This window comes from Somniosus microcephalus, chromosome 14, assembly GCF_052327205.1.
Source record: "Somniosus microcephalus isolate GS21.2 chromosome 14, FLI_Smic_1.0, whole genome shotgun sequence".
In the NCBI taxonomy this organism is placed as follows: Eukaryota; Metazoa; Chordata; class Chondrichthyes; order Squaliformes; family Somniosidae; genus Somniosus; species Somniosus microcephalus.
In genome coordinates this window covers 92,735,161-92,761,520 of record NC_141000.1, presented here as the reverse complement: position 1 = coordinate 92,761,520, position 26,360 = coordinate 92,735,161, and the positions used below count along the sequence as shown (strand labels likewise).

Here is a 26,360-nt window from a genome sequence, read left to right as displayed (position 1 = left end):
AGGTCGAAGTCAGAACAACAGGCGTCGACCGCGGGCAACCGCCCAAGGATCCATCGGAGTTCGGAGAGTTGCAGGAGAGGCTGTGGAGAGCTGGGCTTGGCTCCCCAGTCAAGGTGTTCCAGCAAATCGTGCTGGTAGCAGGTAGTGCGCTGACCCTTCCGGACTGCGGCGGGCTTGAGCTCGATCGAGCGGTTCTGCAAAGGGGCCGCGCAGCGTTGTCGGGAGGAAAAGAGAGAGAGACAGGGTGGAGCGCACAGGGCGCGGTCGGTGCTCAAGAACCGGGCAGTGTAGCGAAAATAAAACAAGGGGAAGGAAAGGTGAGACGCGCCGAAGCCGCGGGTCGCCGCCATTACACTGCAGAACGCTAGGAGCAGTGTGGCAGCAAGGGGAAGAAGGAAAAGCGCGGGAGGCGCCATTTTATTCCATTGGGGAAGAAGGAAAAGCGCGGGAGGTGCCATTTTAATCCATTGGTGAAGAAGAAAAAGCGCGGGAGGCGCCATTTTAAATCACCCAAGATGCCGAAAAATGGCAGTATCACTGCTTTCGACAATGAGGTAGAAGACTGGACCATGTATGTGGAAAGAATTGAAGTGTACTGCAGGCAAATGAGGTGGCCGATGGAAAGAAGGCGTCGGTATTATTAAATTTGATGGGCGCGAGAACGTACGGCCTATTGCGGAATTTAATTACCCCAGCTAAACCAATGGAGAAAAGTTTTGAAGAGATTGTTAATACCTTACAGGAACACCTAAACCCTACACCGCTGCTGATAGCAGAAAGATTCAAGTTCCATAAAAGAAACCAGCACAAAGATGAGAGCAATGCTGACTATCTTACAGAACTACGCAAGTTATCGAAGCACTGCCAGTTCGGAGCAGGACTGGCAGACACCTTATGGGATAAGTTTGTCTGCGGGCTCCAGAGTGAAGGAACCCAGAAACGACTACTTTCAGAAAAGGACCTGACGCTAGAACAGGCTTTCAGCGTGGCAGTATCCTACGGGGAGCAGCACGGGGAGCTGTGGAAATACAACAGAAACCACAGGAATACAGCGCTAACGAAATGGCGTATGGAGCAGAAAAGTGCTATCGCTGTGGCAGAACAACCCATGATCAGAAGGACTGCTGGTTTAAGGACAAAGTATGCAGGCAATGCGGGAAAATAGGACATATAGCAAGAGTCTGCAGGTCGGGAAAGAAGACCAACACGACAAGAACTACTAAGGAACAGTACAGGAAAGTAAAGAAACCGACAGATAGTAGTTCAGAAGATCAGGAGAGTGATAAGGACTCCGGGAGCAGGCGACTAAGTTGTTTAAAGTTACACAACGTCATCGCCAAAGAAGATCACCGAACCATTTGGGTCACCCTCATGATAGCAGGGTCCCCAGTGAAGATGGAATTGGACACAGGATCAGCCCTAACTGTCATGAATCGACGAGACTATGAGCAGCTATTCCCACACATACCCTTGAAGGACACGTCCATTGTATTGAAGACATACACAGGGCAAAAAGTCTACCCCAGAGGAAAAATAAGGGTGCCAGTTGAATACAACGGCAAGGAAACACAGAAACTGTATCTATATATACTACCAGATGGAGGACCACCATTATTGGGACGTGAATGGATCTGAAAAATACAATTGGATTGGCATTCCATTCAGGCGCTAACTGTGACTGATAAAAAGGATGATGACGTCACACCTGGATGACTGTCAAAGATTCTAACTGACGTGAAAGAGGTGTTCCAACAAGGACTTGGGACTCGAAAAGGAGTAACGGCAACGATAAAAATCGAAGATAACGCAAATCCAAAATTTTTTAAGGCGCGATCCGCCCAGCCGTTGAAGCAGAGCTGGAGAGTCTGGAGCATTCGGGTGTGCTGTCCAAGGTGGACTGGAGCGAGTGGGCCACACCCATCGTTCCTGTAATGAAGAAATCATTGAGCAGCATGCCTGGGGAGCCGAAGAAGGTTCGCATCTGTGGGGACTTCAAGGTAACTGTGAACCCAGTCCTGCACACAGTACAATATCCACTTCCACGGATAGAAGATATTTTCGCTTCACTATCTGGAGGGAAACGCTTTACAAAGATTGATCTGGCCCAAGCGTATCTACAAATGGAGGTGGAAGAAGCATCTAGGAAATACCTCACGATAAACACTCACAAAGGCCTTTACCAGTACAATCGACTGGTATTCGGGGTAGCATCAGCCCCGGCTATTTGGCAGAGGGCGATGGAACAAGTCCTGCAAGGGATCCCGGGGACCCAGTGTTATTTGGACGTCATCCTGGTTACGGGCGAAAATGACAGTGAACACCTTGCCAACCTGGAGCAGGTGCTCACGAGATTACTGGAATATGGGCTATGAGCCAACCGCCCCAAATGCGAGTTCTTCAGGAGACAAATCTCGTATTGTGGCCACATGATTGATGAGGAAGGGTTGCATAAGTCGCCGGACAAGATTGAGGCTGTCGTCAAGGCTCCAGCACCGGAAAATGTTTCACAGCTGAGGTCGTTCCTCGGGCTGGTGAACTACTACCATAAGTTCTTCCCGAATTTATCTACAATTCTGCACCCACTGAACGTCCTGCTGCAAACTGGAGTAACATGGAAATGGAGTGATGAGTGTAAGCGTGCCTTTCAGAAATGTAAATGCCTAATCACTTCAAAAGAAGTATTGGCCCACTACAATCCAACACTACCGATTCGGTTAGCATGTGATGCGTTTCCCTATGGCATCGGAGCGGTGCTGTCACAGAAATTCCTTGACGGTTCAGAGAGGCCAATAGCATTTGCGTCGCGCTCGTTAACCTCAGCCGAGCGTAACTACGCCCAGATTGACAGGGGGGCCCTCAGCCTGGTGTGAGGGGTGAAGAAGTTCAATCACTATCTGCACGGGCAGAAATTCACCCTACTGACTGATCATCAGCCCCTGGTCTCCATTTTTAACCCAAAGAAGGGTGTTCCGGCGATGACAGCGCAACGGCTGCAAAGATGGTCACTTTTTCTAGGGGCACATCAGTATGACATAGAGTACAAGGGTACGAAACAGCATGGAAACGCTGATGGGCTGTCACGCCTACCGTTGCCTATGGTAGAGGAAGCACCTGCGGTGGACCCTGTTGAGATATTCCATGCAACCATAGTTGAATGTCTACCTGTTACAAACTCAAGTATAGAAAAGGAAACCCGAAATGACCCGACACTCTCTCGGGTCTATGAGTTGACGGTGAAGGGATGGCCAGCACATGGCGACTCACTGTTGCCAGCATTTTCGCCAAGGAGAGAACAGCTGTCAGTGTGCCGGGGGACCTTGATGTGTGGATCCCGAGTGGTAATTCCACCCAAGTTGAGAGATAGAGTGCTCAATGAGCTTCATGAGGGTCATCTGGGAGGGGTAAAAATGAAGAGCCTAGCCAGGGCATTTGTGTGGTGGCCGGGAATCGATAAAGAAATCGAGGATATGACCAAGAGATGCACAGGATGCCAGAAGGTCCAAAACACTCCACCACAGGCCCCGCTACATCCATGGGAGTGGCCCTCATCTCCATGGCAACAGGTACACATTGATTTTGCTGGTCCATTTATGGACTCAATGTTCCTAATCGCTGTGGACGCCCATTCAAAATGGCCAGAGGTCATCAAAATGTCCTTCACCACCACGGAGAAAACTATTGCAGTCCTACGGACCATCTTCGCCAAGAATGGCTTGCCAGAACAGATTTGCTCCGACAATGGGCCACAGTTTGTGTCAGAGGATTTCCGGAGGTTTCTGAGGAATAATGGGGTGAAACATTACACATCTGCCCCATATCATCCAGCCACAAATGGATTGGCTGAGAGGTTTGTTCAGACCTTTAAAAAGGCAATAAAGGCAATGCATAATGACGACATAACTCTACAACACAAGGTGGATAATTTCTTGTTTGCTTGCCGGAATGCGACACATGCAGTCACCAACCAAGCTCCAGCAATAATGTTCTTCAACCGAAGGCTAAGATGTCACCTGGATTTGCTCAAACCAAACATAAGACGAGATGTTGAGGATAAGCAATTCCAGCACATAAATGAGAAGCCAACCAGGAGCTTCAAGATAGGGCAACCAGTCTTGGCCCGCGACTACCGAACAGAAAAATGGCAGCCAGGAATGATATGCACACAGCAGGGACCACTAATGTACACAGTGGACGTTGGAGAGAGCATCGTGAGATGCCATGCTGACCAGATTCTAGAGTCACAGGAACAAGCCAAACCCATACCACGAGCAGGTGCACCTGGTAATCAACCCGAAGTACAGATTGCGTCTACCTCAGAAGCAGTGGTATTGGAAGCTGATGAACCAACCAATGACAATGAACCAGAATCAACTCCGCCGCAAGAACAGGATACTCGAGAAAGGCGCTATCCAGTCAGGATCAGGAAGCCTCCTCAAAGACTGAACTTATAAATGATTATTTCAGTTGATGTATATAGTACAGAGAAAATTGTAATTGTAATTACTTATTATTTAGTTGTTAAATGAATGTTATGTACTGTTTATCGAAAAGGGGAGGAATTGTTGTGTATGTACCTTTAAGAGAAGAACTGATTCTATACTGCAGTACCGGCAGTGACCACCCCTGTATATAAAGCCATAGCAGGCTTCTGTACGTCAGTCTTAAGTTCCCCTCCATTCAGTACCTGATTCACAGCATTGCTGGCTGTGCATGTGCAAGCAGAAGGAGAAGGAGCAGCCAGACAAGGAGAGTGGACTAAAGTGGTTGTCCCCTGACCAGGAAGAGGAGGAGAACGCTGGACCACCACCACCATCAACTCCACCATCATCATAACATCAACTGAGGTGCCTGGAGAGAGAGGACGGAGGAGGAGAAGGAGAAAGGAGGCCAGCAACAACACCAACCAGGGGAGAGGCCTTTCCCATTACTGCCTCCCCAAATTGGCCTCCATTCCAGGAGAGAGGGGAGAGAAACAACCAACAACCACCAACTGTTTGGAAGGAGGGAAGAACAACATCATCTTTCAGGTGGGTGTTATTTGGTGCACTCTCCCAAAGACTTTGTATTTTAGGTGGGGGGAGAAAAGAAGAATAAAGGGCCGGATCATCAAGGGGTGTGTGTGTGTGTGTCTCTTGTAAAACACTAGGCCACACACACCACTAATTAAGCACCCCTTCCTATTGCCTGGCCTGGGATAGCTGGAGCTGCCTAGGTGAACAGCCCAATTAATACATCGTTAAGACCTGGTGTGGGACTGAGCCTGGGGCATCTCCAGCTTTCCCAGGTGAAGACATCTTCTCCCCCTGCTAGAAGACCACCTTCAAAGACTTTAATTTTTCATCGGAGAGTGCACCCCTGCCGACATCCACCCACCCACCCACCATCCTGAGTGGCGACCCTGCCTTTGCGGCCTCCCTCCTTCCCACCCCCTCTCTCTCTCTCTCTTTGTCTTTCTCTGCCTCTCTCTGAGGCACCTCATTTCATCTTTATTTATTAATTGCCTATTGAGCAGAGGGGAGAAGGCCCCTCTCCCAATTTCAATCAATAAGGGGAGAGGTGTGTCTTCAATTTAAACAGCTCCCTCTGCTCAATTGAGGACCAAAAAATACCTGAGGCCACAATTAACACCTTCAGGCCTGTGACTTGGGGTGAGTGTAGCCCTTTTTAGAAAACACCCCAGAATGGCGACTGCATCTTCGCCGGTGGCGGGGCCAGCCAGGACTTATGCAGGAGTGGCAGCCACAGCCACAGCTGCTCCCGCTGCTTCTGCTGCCCCATCACCATTCAGATTGGTAACAAAAAAGCTTGGGGTGAAGAGCTACACTCACCCCACTATGACCATTGAGGCCTGCGTTAAAGCCATGGCTGGGGTTGTCGGCCCCTCAGTCATCGTCGCGGCCTCAAAAATGTATGGGAAGGCTGTGTTCTTCCTGGGGTCGGAGCGGGCGGTGTCCCTGGCCGTCGCCAAGGGGCTCACCGTGGGCGGGACCTTACTGCCGGTGGATCCTCTCGAGGCCACCGCGCAGAGGATCGTCATTTCCAACGTCCCGCCCTATGTTCCTGGTGAGCTCCTCCTTCCCCATTTACGCCAACTTGGGGAGGTGAGGTCGGGGATCACACCCATCCCGCTCGGCTTCCTGGAGGCCAGCCTTCGCCACGTCTTCTCCTTCCGGTGCCAGCTGTTTATCCAGCTGGCGCGGGAGGAGGACACCGACGGGGCGTTCGTCGCCCTCCACGAGGGGACCGCCTATCGCGTCTTTTGGACATCGGACGGTGTGCGGTACCACGCCTGCAAGGAGGTGGGGCACATCAGGAAATACTGCCCCGCCTCCAAGGCCGCCGGATCATCTTGTGCGGCCGAGGCTGGCGCCGCCGCCGCTCCTCCCCCCGGATCTGCCTGCGCGTCGAGAACACCTGATGCGCGGTTGACCTCGGGGGCCGATGCCACCAAGGCCTCCGGCGGGGGGGTGGGAGCACGTCCGGCTGGAAAGAAGGCGTGGATAAAATCAAAACACCTTAGGGCGAGTCCCCCCGTGGAGGGCCAGCCTTTGCCCCTTGAGCCCCTTACACCCGCGCTCCTCGCAGAGTTAATCGGGGCGGACGTGAGTGGGGGGGGCCTTGTACCCGAGCCTGTGGTCGCAACCGCTGTTGCGGAAACGCCAATACCTGCGGCCGGGCTCGGGCCCGAGGAACCCGACAAACCTGCTCCGCTGGAGGGAGCTGAGGAGGAGGCCTCTGCAGGCATGGAGGTCTCCCTCGCTCCCTCCGTGCTATAAAGAAGGCGTGACCCCCTGGAAGAGGAGGAGGACCGGGAGGAGGAAGGTCCCTCCGAGCAGGGGGAGTCGTCGCCCGCCGCGGGTAGTGCGCCCCCCCCTCCGCTGTCGTCATCACCAGCGATCGGCAGGGGTCACCTGCCCCTCGGGAGGCTGAGGCAGATGTGTCTGTCCGGCGCGTGCCTCCCGGGGATGGGGACAAGACTCTGCCCGTGGGGGGGGGGTCGCGGAACAACCCGCGGCTGAAATTGACATTTTATTGGTGCCATTACCCCTCGCCGGGTCAAGCGGCCTGGGGTCTGGGTCGGGCGAGCTCGAGGAAAATGAGCTCGCCCAATGCGACCCGGACATCTCCCAGGGGCTGCTCGACCTCGTAGAGCTTTTAATTCAAAACACCCCATCCGCTGGGTCGGAGGTTGGTGGCGGGGAGAAGGATGGCCCCCTGGCTGCGTCTCTGGTGCCAGACGTACTGGAGGAGCTGGGAATTGTTCTCTCCCCGGTTTCTCTGGTCGTTCCGGCGTCTGGGGCGGAGGGGAGCTCTGAACCGCCGCGGTCTTCTGGCCCAGCACCCCTAGAGGAGCCCAGGGAGGAATCCTCTGCCGCCGATCCTGGGGGTGGGTTCCAGGCGGAGGCGGGCTGGGTGGTGCGGCCGAGCCGTTCGCTGCGCACTGCGCGATGGACGGGTCGGCCGCTGGTGACGACCCCCTGGAGGAGGATGGGGACTCGGTGATGGGCACGGAGGACGATTCGGACTCCAGTGCCGACGAGGCGATGGATGACCTCGTGCCCCTTGCCGAGTCTCCCCTCATTCCTGTAAGGGAACTCCGGGATTTTATGGCCACGTGCCTGGGTCGGCGCAATAAGGTCCGGCTGGCCCTCGACAGGTGGTCGGAGCTGGCGCTGCTCATCGTGTCCGTCCGCGCTGCCGTTAAGATCATGGGCGCGGACGAGGGTGTGAACCTGCTCGAGCTGCGTCAGCTCAGGGCGTTCCTCACTGGGCTTCTGAGGAAGTGGCGGCTGACCAGCGGCTGCGCTTCCTACCCCCGTTAGGTGTAGGTAGAGGTTACACTATGCTTCTGACATGAAGATAACCATAGCCAGCCTCAACATCAACGGCAGCAGGGAGGCGCGCCGCAGATTCACTAACTTCTCAGTCCTTCGGGACGGGAAGTATGCGGTGTGCTTCTTGCAAGAAACCCACACCGTTCCGGGAGACGAAGCCACGTGGCTCCTGGAGTGGCAAGGAGGGGTCAGCATGAGTCACCTCTCCAACAATTCCAGCGGGGTGGCTATCTTGCTGGCCCCGCATTTTCAGCCGGAGATCTTGGGGGTCAAGGAGCATGTGCCGGGCCGCTTGCTCCAGATCACTGTTCGTCTGGGGGGTGTGCCGCTCCACCTAGTGAACGTGTATGCCCCTCAGACTGGTGCGCAGCAAGTGCGCTTCTTCGAAGAAGTGTCCGCTCTTTTGGGCTCCGTCGACGTGGGCGAGTGCGTCATCCTCGGGGGAATTTTAACTACACCCTCGAGGCGAGGGACCGTTCGGGTCCCCTGCGAAGCCCGGCGGCGATGGAGAAGTTGAGGGACCTGGTCGGGTCCTTCAACTTGGTGGACGTCTGGCAAAATCTCCACCCCGACTCTAGCGCCTTCACTAGCGTGAGGTCTGGGGGAGGAAGGTCCAGAATCGACCGCCTCTACATTTCCCGGACGTACATCACCTGCGTTCCGGCGGCTTCCATGCGGCTGGTGCCATGCACGGACCACCACCTGGTGTGGGCGGAGCTCGCTCCGCTGCGCGCGTGGGGGGGATCCGCGTACTGGCATTTTAACAACCTGCTGCTGGAGGACGCGCGGTTCCGGGATTCGTATCGTCGGTTCTGGGCCGACTGGAGAAGGAAGCGGGGGGGCTTCCCCTCCTTGAGGCTATGGTGGGACGTGGGCAAGGCTCACGTCCGTCTCTTCTGTCAGGAGTACGCGAAGGGGTCGACCAAGAGGCGGGAGGCCCAGGTCGGGCGGTTGGAGAAGGAGGTGCTCGACCTGGAGTCCCGTCTCGGTCAGGTCGTCGAGGACCCGGCCCTGCGGAAGGTGTACAAAGAGAAGAATGGCGCGCTGAAGGACCTGCAGCTCGTCGGGTCCCGAGGCGCGTACGTGAGGTCGCGGATCCAGCTCCTGCGGGACCTGGACCGCGGCTCCCCCTTCTTCTACTCGCTGGAAAAAAGACGGGGGGTCCGTAAGCAGCTCTTGGGGCTGCTGGCCGATGACGGATCTCTGGTCTCGGATCCAGAGGGAATCAGCGCGGAGACCCGCGCCTACTACGGGGCTCTGTTCTCTCTGGATCCATCCACCGAGGATGCATGCAGAGTTTTGTGGGAGGAGCTGCCGAAGGTCTGGCGCCGAAAAATTGGACGCTCCGCTAAGCCTGGCAGAGCTGACCGGCGCCCTCCGCCAGCTCTCTGGGGGAAAGTCCCCGGGGCTGGACGGGCTGACCGTGGAGTTCCACAGGGCGTTCTGGGACGTCTTGGGGGGCAACTACGCGCGGGTCCTGGGGGAAAGTTTGGCGACCGGGGAGATGCCCCTCTCTTGGCGCAGGGTGGTCATTGTCCTGCTGCCTAAGAAGGGCGATCTCCGCCTCCTTAAGAACTGGCGCCCGGTCTCCCTCCTCAGCACGGACTACAAAATCTTTGCCAGGGCCATGTCTGCTCGCCTTGGCACCGTGCTGGCCCACATGATCCACCCCGACCAGTCCTACACGGTCCCGGGCCGGACCATCCACGATAACATCCATCTGGTCCGGGACCTGGTCCACCACTCCCAGAGGGCTGGTCTGTAGGTCGCCTTCCTTTCCCTGGATCAGGAGAAGGCGTTCGACAGGGTGGATCACGAGTATCACTTCGGGACTCTGCGCGCATTCGGGTTCGGGACGCATTTCGTTGCCCGGATCCGACTTCTGTACGCCGCCACGGAGTGTCTGATTAAAGTTAACGGGTCCTTGACGGCGCCCCTTCGCTTCGGGAGGGGGGTGCGTCAGGGATGCCCCATGTCCGGTCAGTTATACGCCATTTGCGTGGAGCCATTCCTGCGCCTCTTGCGGAAGAGGTTGACGGGACTGGCTCTGCAAGGGCCGGGCGTGGAGGTGGTCCTCTCGGCTTACGCCGATGACATGCTCCTCATGGTCACGGATCCCGCTGACTTGCGGAGGATGCGGGAATGCCAGCAGATTTACTCGGACGCATCCTCCGCCAAGATCAACTGGGAGAAATGTTCCGGACTCCTGGTGGATCAGAGGCAGGTGGACTCCCTGTCGGAGGAGTTCAGGCCTTTTGCCTGGAGCACCACGCATCTCCTCTATTTGGGAGTCTACCTTAGCCCTGCCGAGGACGCCTGGCCGGCGAACTGGCAAGAGCTGGAGGCCAAAGTCACCGCTCGCCTAGGACGCTGGACAGGACTGCTCCGAGTGTTGTCCTACAGGGGTCGAGCGCTGGTCATAAACCAGCTGGTGGCCGCCATGTTGTGGTACTGGTTGGTCCCTTTGATCCCTCCCCCTGCATTTGTCGCCAAGATGCAGAAGAAGCTCATCGACTTCTTCTGGGACAAAAGGAAGCACTGGGTCTCTGCCGCGGTTCTGTGTCTCCCGCTTAGGGAGGGCGGTCAGGCGCTGGTGTGCCTTCGCACCCAGGCTGCGACTTTCCGTCTTCAGACACTGCAGAGATACCTGTACGTCGAGAATCCTCCGAGATGGTGTGCGCTGGCGACGTTTTTCTTCCGCCAGCTGCACGGCCTCAATTACGACACGCAGCTCCTGTTTGCGAAAGTGGTCGGCAGGCGTGCCGGCCTGCGGGAGCTGCCTGTCTTCTACCAGGAACTACTATGGGTTTGGAATGACGTCGTTTCCAGGCGGAGCTCTCCCCCGTCAGGAGCGGCAGCTCTCCTTCGGGAGCCGCTGCTCAGGAATCCGCACCTCCACGAACACGGGTTCGGGCGGCTGGCGGAGGGCAGGGCTGTGCCTGGCAAGGTGACCAGAGTCAGGGACCTGCTCGATGGCGGAGGAGCGGGCTGGATGGCGCCGGAGGAGCTGGCGCAGCGCCTGTCCTGGGCCAACGTCCAGCTCGCGGTCGAAGCCATCGAATCGGTGAAAGCAGCACTGGGCCCCGACTCCACTAGGTGTATCGAGGCGGCTCAAGCACGTGGGGTGATCCCGTCCGAGCTTACCCCTGTTCGGACGGAATTCCTCATCGGTGCCCGGCCCCGAAACTCCCCTCGGGAACCGGCGCCTCACAACTTGAGCCGTCTCGAGGAAATACCCTCCGTGCCTTTTCATTCCGCGCGGAGGGGTTTCCTGTACGGGTTGCTCCTGCACACTCTCCACTTTGCCATCTTCGTCTACCGTCCGGACACGCCTTGGCGTGGCGTCTTGCCGACTGGCGGTGGCGGAGGTCCCCAATGGAGGGCTCTCTACGCGGGAGTCCTCCCTTGTTCCATCGGGGACTTGGCCTGGAGGGTGTTGCACGGAGCGGTCCCGTGCAATAAGGTTTTAAGTAGGTTCACGGACTCCCAGGCCGCCTGCATTTTTTGCGGCCTGGAGGAGTCTGTGTTTCACGTTTATATGGAGTGTGAGAGGTTGCAGCCCCTCTTTCACTACTTGAAGGGGCTGCTCCTCGATTTTTGGTTGCACTTCAGTCCCACGCTCTTGATCTACGGTCACCCGGTGTGGAGGGGAGCGGACAGGTTGGAGGACCTCCTTGTGGGCCTGCTCCTGGGCCTGGCTAAAAGAGCCATCAATTGGTCCAGGCAGCGGGCGGTCGAGGGGGTCGTCCAGCCGGATTGCCTGCCTCTCTTCCGCGGCCATGTTCGCACCCGGGTGGCCCTGGAGTTGGAGCACGCGGTGTCCGCCGGCGCGCTTGAGTATTTCCATGACCGGTGGGCGCGCGGGGACTGGAGTGCATTATCAACCCGGAAAACCACATTTTAATTTGATTTGTTAAGTTTTAGCTGAACTTTTGTTTATTTACAGTCTAATTGGGTTTTTTTTTGGTCCAAACAAAAAAAGTACCCTTTGTTCAGTAAATACCTGTTTTATTGTTCTCCTGCAGTCCGTGTATTATTAAGGCACGGACACTACACATGGGAGGGAAAAACAAATCATAACAATACAGTACTAACTAAAAAGGATACAGGCATATTATACCTTACAAAGATCATCATAAAATGGGGAAACACACGGAACATCGAGGGACAACAACTCATGTTAATTATACCCAAAATAACCACCCCCTTTAACATATCTAGATCCAATTATGAAGGGCCAGAGACATGCTCACCAATCCAGTTGGAAAAGTGTAGAGTTTTGAAACAGGTCTGCGTTTTGATCCCCTCAGGCGTCCTATTTCCTCGTGGTCAGTGGAGCCACAGCGGGCTGCGCCACACCTCACTCCTTCTCTCAAGGTGAAGGTCACGGACAGGCTGGACACTGATGGGCCTGGATGTCGGCGGAGATCATCTGCTTGACCACGGTTGGAAGCCCCTAGCCGGCTTTCATATAGGTTTCTTCGGTAGTTTTTCTACCCTCCCGTTTCGTCAATGGCCTGGGGTTGGTCGATGATCTCCCGATGTTTTACCCCGGGGCAGGACGCCGACTCGAACCGTCTTCTTCTCCGAACTCCAGCTGCTATCGAAGGTAACGGCTATTACCGGAGGTCCCACGAAGATGATGAAGAAAGGAACCTCTCTCTTCCCAATATCTAAGATGAAGCTTCTTTCTCTCTCCTCTTTTTTGCTACCCCAGGTGTCTCCCAATTATACTTCTCAGCAGAAGCCCTTATCTCACGCTGAGAATGAGGATATAGAATGCAAAATATGGTAACAACTCGCTTCGCATAGCCAAGGACCCTGTCAATCTAAAATGGAGGATCCTGTCAGCATAAAATGGTGGTGAAATGTCGACATCGCTGAGTCACTTGCATATTGTAAGAAATGATCATGTTAACTCAAGAAACTGTGAAGGCAGCAGGAAGTAAAATAAAAGAAGCTAAACTGATCTGTGGCTGCTAATATGGCTGGCACCCACAATGTCACACCTTGCTGATGGAAACAGTATAGGGCGGAGTGCAGAGGTTATACAGACAATAGGCGATCAGAAAACACATTACCATGATTGCAAACGCATTACCATAATGATTAGGTGATCATGAAACCATTACCAGGATATTTATTTAACTATAAACCATTCAGTGAAATGTGACTTCTTTGTTTCATACAGCCAGGCCAGGAAATCAAATTAAATGTATACATGTACAGCTCGGGATTGGTGCAGACTGTACGATGTGTTAATGTCTTCTCAAATGCAAGTATAATAATGTGGCACACTGTATGAAAGATTGCTTGCTCTGGTTTAACCTGTCGGACTCTTCTGGAGTCAGGACTGTGCTGTATCAGAGTAAGTCTCCCGGGATGACGGAATAAAAACTGTTGAACTCAACCAGTATTCGACTCAGTGTTTGTACTGAACCAGATTGAGGACCAAAAGAATCCGTTTCAACAAGAATACCAAGGTCAATGGAAAAGAAACGAGAAACTGTAAAGGCAGCAAAGAAGTAAAATAAAAAGGCTAACCTGATCTTTAGCTGCTAATGTGGCTGACGCCCACGATGGTACACCTTGCTGATAAGGAACAATGTAGGGCGGCATACAGAAGTTATACAGACAATAGGTGATCGTAAACGCATTACCGTGATGTTTACTTAGCTGTAACCCATTCAGTAAAATGTGGCTTGCCCAGCTCGAACTGCCAGGCCAGGAAATCAAATTAAAGTATACGTGCACAGCTCAGGATTGGTGCAGAATGTACGATGTGTTAATGCTTTCTCAATGCAGGTATAATAATGTAGCACGCTGCATGAAAAATTGCTTACTCTGTTGGATTCGTCAGACTCTTGCAGGAGTCGGTGCCGATATATCAGAGTAAGACTCCGCGGATAATAAATCGTTTGAACTCTCCAGTTGTATTCGACTCAGTGATTGCTGAACCAGACTGAGGGTAAAAGAATCCGTTCTACCATTTGGTGTCAGAAGTGGGATCTCAACGGACAGCCACTGAGAGTTCGCGAATTAAGAGCTGAATCGTCTCGGACGTGGAGGGAGGAAATGGGCCCCCGATGTAAGTAGTTTCTTTTACTACCTCGGTTTTCCTCCAATTCCGCCAGTCTGTCGACGAGTCGGGCAATCGCTAACTCCCGTGTGGTGTCCCGCCGAGATCCAGGTCAGTCTGGCGAATACTGGAAGAGATAGGTGATTAGGTCAGTAATTGGATGTCACTGAGGGTCAGTATACGTACTGAGGGAATAACTAGGAACTGTGTAAACTTAGAAATAAGCACTTGTGTCAGGTAAAGCGTCGACCTTGTATATCACTTGGCCCGCCTAGGCTCTGAACAAGTTTAAAACGCGACTGTGTAAAGTTCACAAGGGGAGTAAGATGGGCAATTGTTTAGATACCACGACTGAATCGGGTAGCGCCTTACAGACCCTTTGTGAACAACATCTGACAAAGCAAAGCAACTTAGACAGTTGTCGGGAGGATTAAATAAGAAATTAGGAAGTGATCAATGGCCACTAGGAGGAACTAAGAACCTAGATGCCGCTAAAAAGGCTCAAGAACTAATTTGGAGAAGTAACAGGGGTACCACAGCCAAAGAACTAATTGCCCTATGGAGACAGTACTGCCAGGAACTAAGAGAAACTTCCTTGTTAGCAAGTTGGCAGGATAATGCCTTAAAATTAGGAATAGGACTTACCGAAAGAGGGGTAGTTAAACCAGTAGAGGTATTGAAAAAGGAATGTGCTCATGAGAAACGCTCGAAACAGGAGTCTGAAAAGACCATGGGCGAGTCTGGAAAGACTGATAAGAGTGGATTACGTACTCCAATGGTTGGCCTTGCCTTGACAGAGGGAGATGGTGATGATGATTTGGAAGAATGGAATCACAGGGCTCATGTTGTTCCCCGTGCTCCCCCCCCGTACGTTAACATTTATCCCCCGGTGGCACCCGTACCAACTGGACAAACCCCCGCGCCGACACCTCAAGTATCTGCCAGTGCCGTTTCCCCGCCGCCGTCAGTCACGGTTCAAATGAATAATCCCCCGCCGGTCCAGATGGGAGACCAACAATCGGGTCCCCAGTATACCGACCCTGTTGCCTTTTACACCCGACTCAGGACTAAGAATAATCGGCCCCCGATGCCACCCTCCCCACCCCAACCCAGTCCATCAAGGTCACGAAAACGGAGAAATCAAAGGCAGATGATTCAAAGTCAGAGACTAGAGAGTCAGAGCCAGAGTACCCTCAAGGCTTTAAGGTCCTTTTTAGAGTGTCGGGACCATAGTGACATTGACAGTGGAGATTCAGGAGACGACTTGTCATCCCTGGAATCAGAATCCGATACCGAGAGACCCGCCAGACATAAACCGACACCCCGGCAGTTGCCGGTGAGACAAATGCCTAACCCTGCCTTTAACGCGAATACTCCAGTGGCCGCCGATAACCCCCGGGCCATAGGTATCTTCTACCCCTGGAAACCTAACGAGATAATGGCTATCTTAACCGGGATGCCAGATAGGAAGAAATCCCCCACCTTGTTTGTAGAATTCCTCCGGACTACTATACTCGTCTATAATGCTGAATCAAGAGACTTATGGGCGTTAGTACATCAGATCTTGACTCCCGCCGAACATGCAAGGTTTTTGGTTAACCTAGGCTTTGCGGACCATGCCGCATTAGAGGCTCAAAATGCACAGGGTGCTGCTCGTGAACGTGCCATACTCACTGCTTTAACCACCACCCTGCAGAAACCCATTGATATATCCAAGGTGTTGGATACTAAACCACGAAAGGGCGAGGGAGCAGAGGAATTCCTGGAGAGATTCTCTGAGGTATATCGGAGTCAGTCAGGAGATGCTAATTACCAGAACGGAGCAAACTCGCCGCAATACTGTGCTATTCTGATAAATTGTCTACCAACCTCGGTGTCTGAAGCAATTAAGACTAACAATATGGACTGGTCAGAGAATAGTCCCAGCCAGATGGCCAGGGCAGTGAAATATTGGCCCAGTAATTCCTGTCACAACGCGTGAGTACGGACAGGGTACTCACGCGTGTGCCAGGAGGAATTGCCGGTTTTCAGCATGCACAGCGCATGCGCTGAAAACCGGCATTTCCTGTCCTCTGACCCAAGGGGTTAAGAGGCTGAACGCATGCGCGGTATTGGGCAGCGCGTGCGACTTGGATTTCCTGTATTTTTACAGATTTGCGCATGTGTAAAGGGCTCCGGTTTTTACGCATTGAAAAACCACACGTAAGTACTTAGTTTTACAGGTAAGTGGTCTTTTAGTACAATTTAGAATTTTTTTTCCCACAGGTATATTATTTTTAAAGAATCTACAGTAAGGTAAGTTTAGTTTTAGACCCTATTTTTAAAAAATTTATTTTTTTCAAAAATTTGATTAATTGTTTAAAATAGTTTTTTAAAGTTATTCATAGTTAATTTAATTATTGGGATGCTTTTTAAAATTTTATTTGAAGTTTAAGTAGTGTTTTGGGGTGCCGTACTTTTCATGAGTTTGACAGTCTTTACTATCAAACTTATGAATGAAGTTTCCCCTCCCCTGATTGGCTGAACAGTGCTCACCTGATCCCAGCCGGCACATCGCACTAACTACACCGCTGGGTCAGGTTAGCACAGCGCGCCGAGATCAGGACTGGGCCACTGACAGGAAATCCACTGCGGGCCAGGTTTCAGATGTCGGCGCGCCGGGTAAGTGCACATCGGGGGCTTGCACGCGCGGCAAGCCCCCGACACCAAGTTCTGGGCCAATATTGGAAAGATAGTAAGAGTCAGGAGAGTCAGCCCCAGGTCAAAGTCAAGACTGAGTATGTGATGAAAAAGGAAGAGCCAAAGCCCACCCAAGATGTGATAGGATATCAGACGGAGCCCCAGTACTGTGTCCCAGGGTGGGTTGATAAACAAGGGTACAGATATATCAGCCATCCCGACGGACCGACCGTCCCTAATTATGGCCCACCCTACGCTCCCCCGAGACAAAATTTCGGCGATAGAGGAAGAGGAGGGAAGCAAGCAGGGTCAGATGCCTGTTTTAACTGTGGTCAGCAAGGCCACTGGAGCAGGGAATGTCCCTCCCGAAGACAAGGAAGAGGGGGCCATATGCAAGGACAACGGGAAGGTTGGCAGGGAAATCGGGGACGAGGAAGATATACAGACTTCTCCCAGAATAATCCATCTCCCCAGTACTGACTAGCCAACCTCATGGTGAACGGGTTCCAGTCGGACAAGGAGCCCGTTCTATCACTACTGATTGGAGGGAACTGGCATACGTTTCTGGTAGACACCGGAGCAGCTATGTCATCCGTCCGATCGGAGCTCAATCTCCCTAAATCCGGGGAAACACAAAGCCTGTCCGGATTCCAAGGACAAGTGTGCCAGTACCCGATATCAGAACCAGTTGAAGTAGCATTTCGAAATGAGTCCGTAAAACACCAATTCGTGATCACAACTGGGCTGGATTGCAATCTCATGGCCAGAGACCTGTTATGTGCATTTCAATTAAGACTTGAGTGTGGGAACGAAGGAATAACTGTAAAACCATGGGCCCCTAAAAGACAATGTTACGTCTCTATCACCCCACAATGGTGGACTCTGGACTTAAAGGATGAACCCCCATCTCATGTAACCCTAGCTTATGATCGAAGTGGAAAGGATAAGGAATTGGAGAGTTTTTACCAAGCTTATGGAGGGACTGAGTGGGATGTTGTTCTCCGAGCCATAGTTACGGGACCGGAGGGAAAAGCAGAATATGTTGAGGTTCCCTCGGAATTGTGGAAGCAACCCCTAACTGTAGCCCCACACATCACCCGGGAAGTGAACTCCCCCTACCTTGCGAAAGATCTGGGGCCCATGGTAAAATAGGCAGTTGAACAAGCTAACCCAGATGACCGGCAGGAGCAGGCCCTGTCAGGCGGTCGAACTATCCTGTTCTACCAAGAACCAAAGGTAGCCTTGACACAGTTGCACCACCACGTTGGGAATAAGGTACCGGAATACGTCAATCCGCAAGTGTGGGCAGAAGACCCCACACAGGTAGGATGCGTTAAAATAACTCCCATCCAAATCGCCCTACAGGAAAATGTTGTACTACCCTCCATACGACAGTATCCGCTGAAACAACAAGCGATACCTAGCATTGATAAACTGATCACGGGACTACTGAAACAAGGAATCCTGATTAAATGCCAGTCCCCGTGCAACACGCCCATACTTGCAGTTCCAAAATCAGGAAAGCCAAACCAGTACAGATTAGTACAGGACTTACGATCTATCAATGCTATTGTACAACTGCTTCATGCACTAGTACCTAGTCCAGCTCACATTCTGGCCCAGGTCCCTGCGCAAGCGAAAATCTTTGCAGTAGTCGATCTCCAACACGCCTTCTTCGCCTTGCCACTGGAACCGGCAAGCCAGTACCTCTTTGCCTTTACTTATAATGGACAACAGTATACGTGGACCCGACTGCCGCAAGGCTTTGTAAACTCTCCAACATTATTCTCTAGGTGCCTACAAGGACAGTTGCAGACTTTGACCTTAAAACATGGTTCCGCTCTGGTCCAATACGTGGACGGATGATTTGCTAATAGCTAGCCCTGACGAACAAAGTAACCAGGAAGACACCGCCCAGTTGCTTAATCACCTATTCTCACTAGGGTACGTAGTCTCTCAATCAAAGGTACTAGTGGCTCAACAGAAAGTTAAGTTTCTCGGCTTCATGCTCTCAGCAACCGGGCGGAGTCTAGAGAGAAGCAGGATTGAGCCAATCTGTCAGTTCCCCGTACCCCGTAGTGCAAAACAAGTGAGACAATGGATGGGGATGGTAAACTACTGTAGACAATGGATACCCAACACCGCTCTAGAAACCAAACGACTAACACCATACACCAGTATGGAGGGCGAGTTTCAGTTAGATCCTGTCGCCTTGAGAGCGTTTGAAAACCTAAAGGAAGCATTGTCACAAGCACCAGCGCTGGGGAGACCCCTGTATGACAGGCCCTTCCAGCTATACTGCACTATCCTCCCTGATTGTTCGACTGCTGTCCTAACTCAAAAACATGGGGACAAGCATAGGCCGGTGGCTTACTACTCCTCGAAGTTAGATCCGGTAGTGCTAGGGCATCCCGTATGCACCCAGATTCTGACCGCCATCTATAATAGCCTACAATCGGCTGCCAATCTAACTTTGCAACAAGATATTACAGTATACAGTTCGCACTCGGTAACTGCACTATTAGGCCAATTACAAACTCAGCACCTCACTATGGCCCGACAAAATAAGTATGAGATATACCTGTTGAATAATCCTAAACTGCAATTTAAGCATTGTACTACTATCAACCCAGCATGTTTTCTCACAGAACCACCCCTCGAACAAACAGACCCAGGACATGATTGTCTATTTTTAATCAAGGAGGATGCCTCCATCAGGGATGATCTATCTGATGCCCCAATGCAGAGTCCTGACACAACCATGTATGTAGATGGAAGTGCATCCGTCAGTCCCCTTGGGAAAAGACTTTCTGGATATGCAATCGTAGATCAGGACGGTAACACTTTGGAGTCTGCCGCCTTTGAGTTTCCGTATTCCGCCCAACAAGCAGAACTGTTCGCATTAATACGAGCTTGTATCTTAGGGAAGGACTTAAAGGTTAACGTTTATACAGACTCGAGATATGCCTTCGGAGTGGTTCATGATTTCGGGCAATTATGGAAAAACAGAGGGTTCCTAACCTCTGCAGGAACACAGATATCCCATCAGAAATTAGTATCTGACTTACTACAAGCCCTCATGCTACCAAAACAGATCTCTGTGATAAAGTGCTCCGCACACACAGCAGGACAAACCCCAGTAGATATAGGGAATAGATGCGCTGACCAGGAAGCTAGGGAAGCGTCCCAGGAACAACGAGTGGTTGTGCCTAGAATGATGAGCCAGACTAAAAGCTCAAATAAAAGCAAGTCTCCCTCGGAAAAGCCAATGCCAACTATCCAAGACGTCATTAAGTTACAGGAGGATGCTCCTGACTGTGATAAGGGACTGTGGAAACAGCTCGGTTGTACATATGATTGTGTGTCTAAACTATGGGTCACCCCTGCCGAGCAAACTTGTATGTCAGATGAGCTAGCATTATGGGTTATTGAATGTATACACTTTGCAACTCATTGTGGTGTCAGAGCAACTAGTGACACATTATTAGCTACATGGTGGCATCCTAGATTACAATCTCTGGCTCAAGGTATTAGCAGTCGCTGCCTCATTTGTCAGCAGCATAACCCGGGAAAAGGCATACCTTGTGAAATGGGTAAGACACCGTTACCCACGGGTCCTTTTGAGACCCTCCAGATGGACTACATCGAGTTAGAAAGGTGTCAGTGTTATAAATATGTACTGGTTATTGTTGATGTATTTAGTAAGTGGATTGAGGCCTACCCGACTACGGATAACAAAGCCTCCACTGTTGTAAAAGTTTTAATGAGAGAAATTATTCCCAGGTACGGAATTCCAAACCGATTAAGTTCAGACAACGGCCCTCACTTCGTGGGTCAGGTAACCAAGGAATTCTGCACTCAAATGGGCATCCAACAGCAGCTACATTGTGCCTACAGGCCACAGGCCGCCGGACTGGTCGAACGGGCTAATCAGACCTTGAAAAATAAACTTGCCAAATTACAGGCCGAGACGGGAACTACCTGGCTCAAATTACTCCCCGTGGCCTTGTTCCTAATACGTACTACCCCGGCTGGTGCAGCAAAGTTAAGCCCTGCTGAAATCATATATGGCAAACCTCTCAAAACCCCGTGGAACCAGGAAGTCCCAAAGACTGTCCACTTTCACCACATGACGGCAGAAATGACTAACTATATTTTGTCGTTAACCAGGGCATTGAGAAGTCTGCACTCCCGGGTACGCGCTGCTTACGTCGACCTCCCTCCTATAGTCAGTCCGTCCAAAATCGAGCCCGGAGCGTATGTATTGATCAAGAATTGGACGCGAAAAGGATTGGAACCTCGTTGGGAAGGACCCTATCAAGTCCTACTCACCACCCCAACTACTGCCAAAATAGAGGGAAAGAGTGCTTGGGTTCACCTCCACCACTGTAAAATTGTCAGTAATGCTATGCCTAAAACTTAAAGAATGCTAACCTCTCTTGCTTCCAAGAAATCTCTCCTTAAACAGACGTGCCGCGCCGACCGGCCATGCAGACGCCACTGTGGATCCTCTCCATCAGTGTCCTGCTCACTCCTGGAATAACTCAACAGCCCAGAAGGAGAACATGCCGGCGGAACCAACCTAAGCGGGTACACCATCTATGCCAAGGAGACGTGCTTCGGTGCAATGATGATAACCCAGGCGGGTTCGGGAAATGGAACGTGATCAACTTGGACACCTACATTGGGCTTATTAGACAGCCCTACCGCTCGCTAGTGCTGAGAAACAAACACAGAGGAACATTGCCATGCTATTGGACCGAGTGTAAATTTGATTACGTTTGTCGACGCCAGGTGACCAAGTCTGTTACTGCAGGGCCATGCAGTAGAACTACCGATACCAAAGGACAAAGTCGTTATCTGAAGTTCAATCAGGAAAGGAAGAGAAATGGGCTGCCCCCTATGAGCAGCTTCGACTATTTTAGGGTAGAAGGTACCCTCACAAAGAGACGTAAACGAGATCTCCAACACACTTTCCCTGAAGAAACCCCGACGGGCAACCTATTCCTCCAGACTCACGCAGCCCTATACTCACCAGAGTCAATTGTTTGTTATCCGCGCCTGATATCTGTTGAGGGGGTGTTTGCCCCAACCCCGGTTATTGTTCCCCCAGACTTTCTTTTAGATACTCACCTCCCCCCTCCCACAACCAATATAACATTACCCTATACCTTAAACCCGCCCGCCAATTGCCTGAAACTAAGCAGGAACCCTGGTGGTTATGAGAATTGTTGGAATGGGACAGGCTATTGTTGTAGGTCAGTAGGGGTTAAACAGAACTACACCTGCTTGGTGACACGCTGCCTCCACCATCAGTGTACGATAGGACCTGACACCGGTAGCTGCACATGTGAGCAATCTGTGTGTGTGTCGATAACCGAAGGAGTACAAGTTTTATGTGGAGAAGGGGATGGGACAACTCTGAAGGTAGGGGGGGAAACCTTTATGCTAGTAAAAATAGCTAATACCCAGCCTGCTGATACTGTTGGGATCCGAGGTTTTGACTATTTCCTTCCACAAGGCAGAAACACATATCCGTGATATATACCAAACCAGGCTACTTTTTCTTGGGCCAAAGAAAAGCCACTAATTTCATGGTAATAGATACTGCCCCCCGGACTGTAGCCATCGCTACCTTAACCCCTACCACAGTACCTTGCCCCTCCCAATGGACATCCCACCGAAGAATAGTAGCCAGGGCAGCCTCAAAAGAGTTTTGCTCCAAGTGGAAAGATCCTGAATCCCTAGGAGGACACGGAACCTCTGTAGGATATGGATTTGCTGGCCTGTTCTCTATAGGCTACACTGGAGCCTATTTGGCCGCCAATAACCGGAACTACCTTATCTGTGGCCTCACCATCCTGGGTAATGCTACCATGGGGGCCCTCGACGCAGTCACTAAAGAATTGTCGGAACTCAGGTTATTCACTATGCAGAACAGATATGCCCTAGACTACCTGCTGGCCCGAGAAGGTGGTGTCTGTGCAATAGTAAAAGGTAAATGCCTTATGGGAGTCCGAGACCAGACAGAGAACATCACCTGCTTTATCACAAAGATAAGGGAACAAATGGATGATATGAAGGGAGCAAGTAACTGGGGAAACTGGGGATTTGGAGGATGGTATGACTGGTTGATAAATATGGCTATGTACCTAGTAGTTGCAATCGTCTGTATTTTTGTTGGACTAGCAATCATGAAATGTGCGTTAGGAAGAATGCAGCTAGCTTTGGAGAAAATAGGTGGCCCGAAGATGTTAATAGTAAGACAGACCAATGAATGTGAAATGAAGGAAGTAAAGTACGATGATAATGAAGAATTTGATCGACTAAATAGGATAAACGTAACCGAATAACGGTTGGTTATCATAGAATGATAAAAGGAGGGAATGAGAATACCAAGGTCAATGGAAAAGAAACGAGAAACTGTAAAGGCAGCAAAGAAGTAAAATAAAAAGGCTAACCCGATCTTTAGCTGCTAATGTGGCTGACACCCACGATGGTACACCTTGCTGATAAGGAACAATGTAGGGCGGCGTGCAGAAGTTATACAGACAATAGGTGATCGTAAACGCATTACCGTGATGTTTACTTAGCTGTAACCCATTCAGTAAAATGTGGCTTGCCCAGCTCGAACTGCCAGGCCAGGAAATCAAATTAAAAGTATACGTGCACAGCTCAGGATTGGTGCAGAATGTACGACGTGTTAATGCTTTCTCAATGCAGGTATAATAATGTAGCACGCTGTATGAAAAATTGCTTACTCTGTTGGATTCGTCAGACTCTTGCAGGAGTCGGTGCTGATATATCAGAGTAAGACTCCACGGATAATAAATCGTTTGAACTCTCCAGTTGTATTCGACTCAGTGATTGCTGAACCAGACTGAGGGTAAAAGAATCCGTTCTATCATTGCCAAATCAGGTTAGTCCTTTGTTTTAATTTTGGCGGGCTGGTTGCACAACGGGGTAGTTATTATATTTTAAACTGTTCTTGGATGGTCGGTAACGGGCCATCTCTGGTCTGGAATGACCTTCATTGTTTTTAATGTCTTCTTGATGTCTTTAACGGGTCTTGATGCATTCTTTATGAATATGGAACTGTTCCCCTTTGTCTGGGTAAACATTTAGATGGCCTTTATCTACAGGCCGATCTGACTGGATCTGCATCCAATCTTTATGTATGTGTGGGTGTCTGGTTTTGTTCTCTCAGAAACGGCTTCCAGAACTTACTGTGGGTTGAATCCACAAAGCTGCCTGAGGACTGCAGGAACCATTTTAAAGTGTCCCAATAAGTTGGTCACGGGGTCTGGTGGCCATTTTGAATGCCCCTTTTTCCTGGGCTTCTTTTAAAACAGTCTTTAAAATCATGGCCTCTTCTGCCATTCAACCCTTATTAATACAATATCAATTTTGCGAATCTTACAATATCCTCTGTGCACCTGCCTGATGACACTGCTCTGTTCACCCAGCACCCCTGCTGAGCTACGATACAACGAGAGCCATCAAGCTATCAGGAACATCGTTGAGCACACAATCGGCTTGCTCAAGCAACAGTTCCGCTGTCTGGACCATTCTGGAGGAGCCCTGCAGTACTCGCCTGAGCGAGTCTCCCACTTCGTTGTTGTGTGCTGCATGCTGCATAACCTTGCAATCCTCAGGACCCAACCAATGCCACCAGACATTGGAGCACCACCAGAGGAGGAGGAGGAGGAGGAGGAGAAAGATGAGGAGGATGATCATCAGCAGCACCAAGGTGGGAAGGAGGCACAAAGTGGAAGGGCCGTCCGTCAAAGGCTCATAGCAAGTCGCTTCTAGGCCCCCTCTGAGGGAATGGCTTCTGCCATTCAAACAACCTGAATGAAACCATCCTGCAACCCCTAAGCCGGTCAAGGCAACAATGAGTGCAAAGATCAAACATGTACATTTTGAATACAGACACTTCTTTATTTCACAAACTCTGTGTGTCTCATTTCCGCATGACAAAGTAATAGAAAGAAACACAAAAAAAAGCAGTCATTCACATAACTGGCTCTCACAACCTGGAGACAATGTCCAAAACAGTAACAAAAATTTGACCATGAACCTCGGCCTTCAATAAAACAATGAAAAACATTTTGCCACACCTCCTACTTTTTGCCCTTCGAGGGTGATCTGCTTCCCCAGTGAAATTCCCCCCTTCCCATCCTGCAGCTCCTCCGTAATGGGACCCCAGTGGCTGGAGCAAGGCTGGGGGAAGGCTGCTGAGTGTCAGAAACTGAGACTGCAGATGCCCTTGAGGGACGGCCTGGACCAGCTCTGAGCCTGGAGGGCCCGGCTGCTGACTGCACCAACACGGCATGGGCGGCAGCAGTCTGTCCTACAGGTGGTGGTAACTGCAGTGGAGAAGTGCCAGTGGTGGCAGCAGGAATGCTGTCATCTTGAGAGAGGACAGCAACTCCCTGCTCGACCGACACACTGGCACTCCCACGGGGCAGCATTTCAGCATCCGGAGCAATCTGATGGAGCACAGATTGCTGGCCTGCTGCGGAGCGGTGAGAGCCCCGGGGAAATCTGCCCGATCCAGCGAGGGTGGCAACAGTTAGTGCTCGCGTGGCCTCAATCTGCGTCTGCATGAGACCAACCACTGACTGCATTGCAGCACTTAGCATTTGCATGGCAGCCACCTGTGCAACAGCGAAGTGCTCCACACTCCTTGCCAGTGATTCAATGGATTCGGGCAACCTTGCCACTGCAGCCATGAGCTCAGTGTGCCTTTACTTCCCCTGGGCACTCATCTCAGCGAGGACCCACTCCTCGTCTGCGTCCAGTGCAGCAGGACTCGAGGCCATACTCTCCCTCTGAGGAGAAGGCCCCCGAGCTTCCCTACCCCCATCGCGTTGCTGCAGCCCACTGGGTCCTGGAGCTTCACCCTCATCAGACCATTCCCCCCTGCTCCTCTCCAGGGAAGGCATTCCCACTATGTGCATGGGCTGCCTCGGTAGAGGGTGGTGCTGATGGTCCGGCTTCCTCTTCCTCCTCGCCTTCAGCTTCACTCTCACTGGCAGCTTGAGGGCCCGTCTCCTCACCTGGTGAATCACCATTTGAAAGCAGGGAGGAACAAGAGTGGCTTTAGCGTAAGGACAGGGTGGCAGCAAGGGAGGCATGAGTGCAGCGATTTAGTGATTTGGATTGAAAGTGTCAAAGGCTGCTGTTGTGAGGAACAAGTGGAAGGAGAGAGGACAAAAAGGTGATGACCTTACCATTGCTGTCCAGAACCGGGTCGGTGTCTCCAGTGGCGACGGGACCAATCACCCAGCTTGCCACAATCCTGTGGACGCGCTCCTCAAGATCGCTGAGGAGTTGAAGCTGAGGCCGCCCTCCACTGGTCCGTTGCTGCTGTCTCCTATTATGAGACAGCTTGGCCTGCAAGAAAAAGGATGGCGTCTGAGTAAATATGCAGCCATGATCTTGCCTGAAATGCCTCCCGTGGTTGAATAGCCCTTACTGTATGCAGCCATGATCTTGCCTGAAATGCCTCCCATGGTTGAATAGCCCTTACTGTATGCAAAGTGAGGAATGTGCGTGAGTGTTTCATGAAAGGGCCACAGGTGTTGGATGAGTGTTGGGCATTGGGGCTTTCAAGACCCTCTGGCCATAAAGTGAAGTTGAGGTGGAGGGATGAAGAGGTTTTGAAAAAAAGGCACTCACCCTGATGACCTGAGTGAGGTCGTTGAACTTTTTCCTACATTGCACATGGGTCCTAGGCACCATGCTGCTTGAGGACACTCTCT

At 51.5% G+C, this 26,360-nt stretch overlaps 1 protein-coding gene across 1 annotated transcript; it reads left to right on the top strand.

Moving 5' to 3' along the window:
- The first annotated feature begins 14,689 nt into the window (after positions 1 to 14,689).
- On the top strand, positions 14,690 to 17,135 carry LOC147107702 (uncharacterized). Its single transcript, XM_086007425.1, has 2 exons — positions 14,690 to 15,872; positions 16,625 to 17,135. Exons 1-2 carry the CDS (start codon positions 14,690 to 14,692, stop codon positions 17,071 to 17,073), a joined length of 1,632 nt encoding a protein of 543 aa, XP_085863551.1. The 3' UTR covers positions 17,074 to 17,135.
- Positions 17,136 to 26,360: the final 9,225 nt, after the last annotated feature.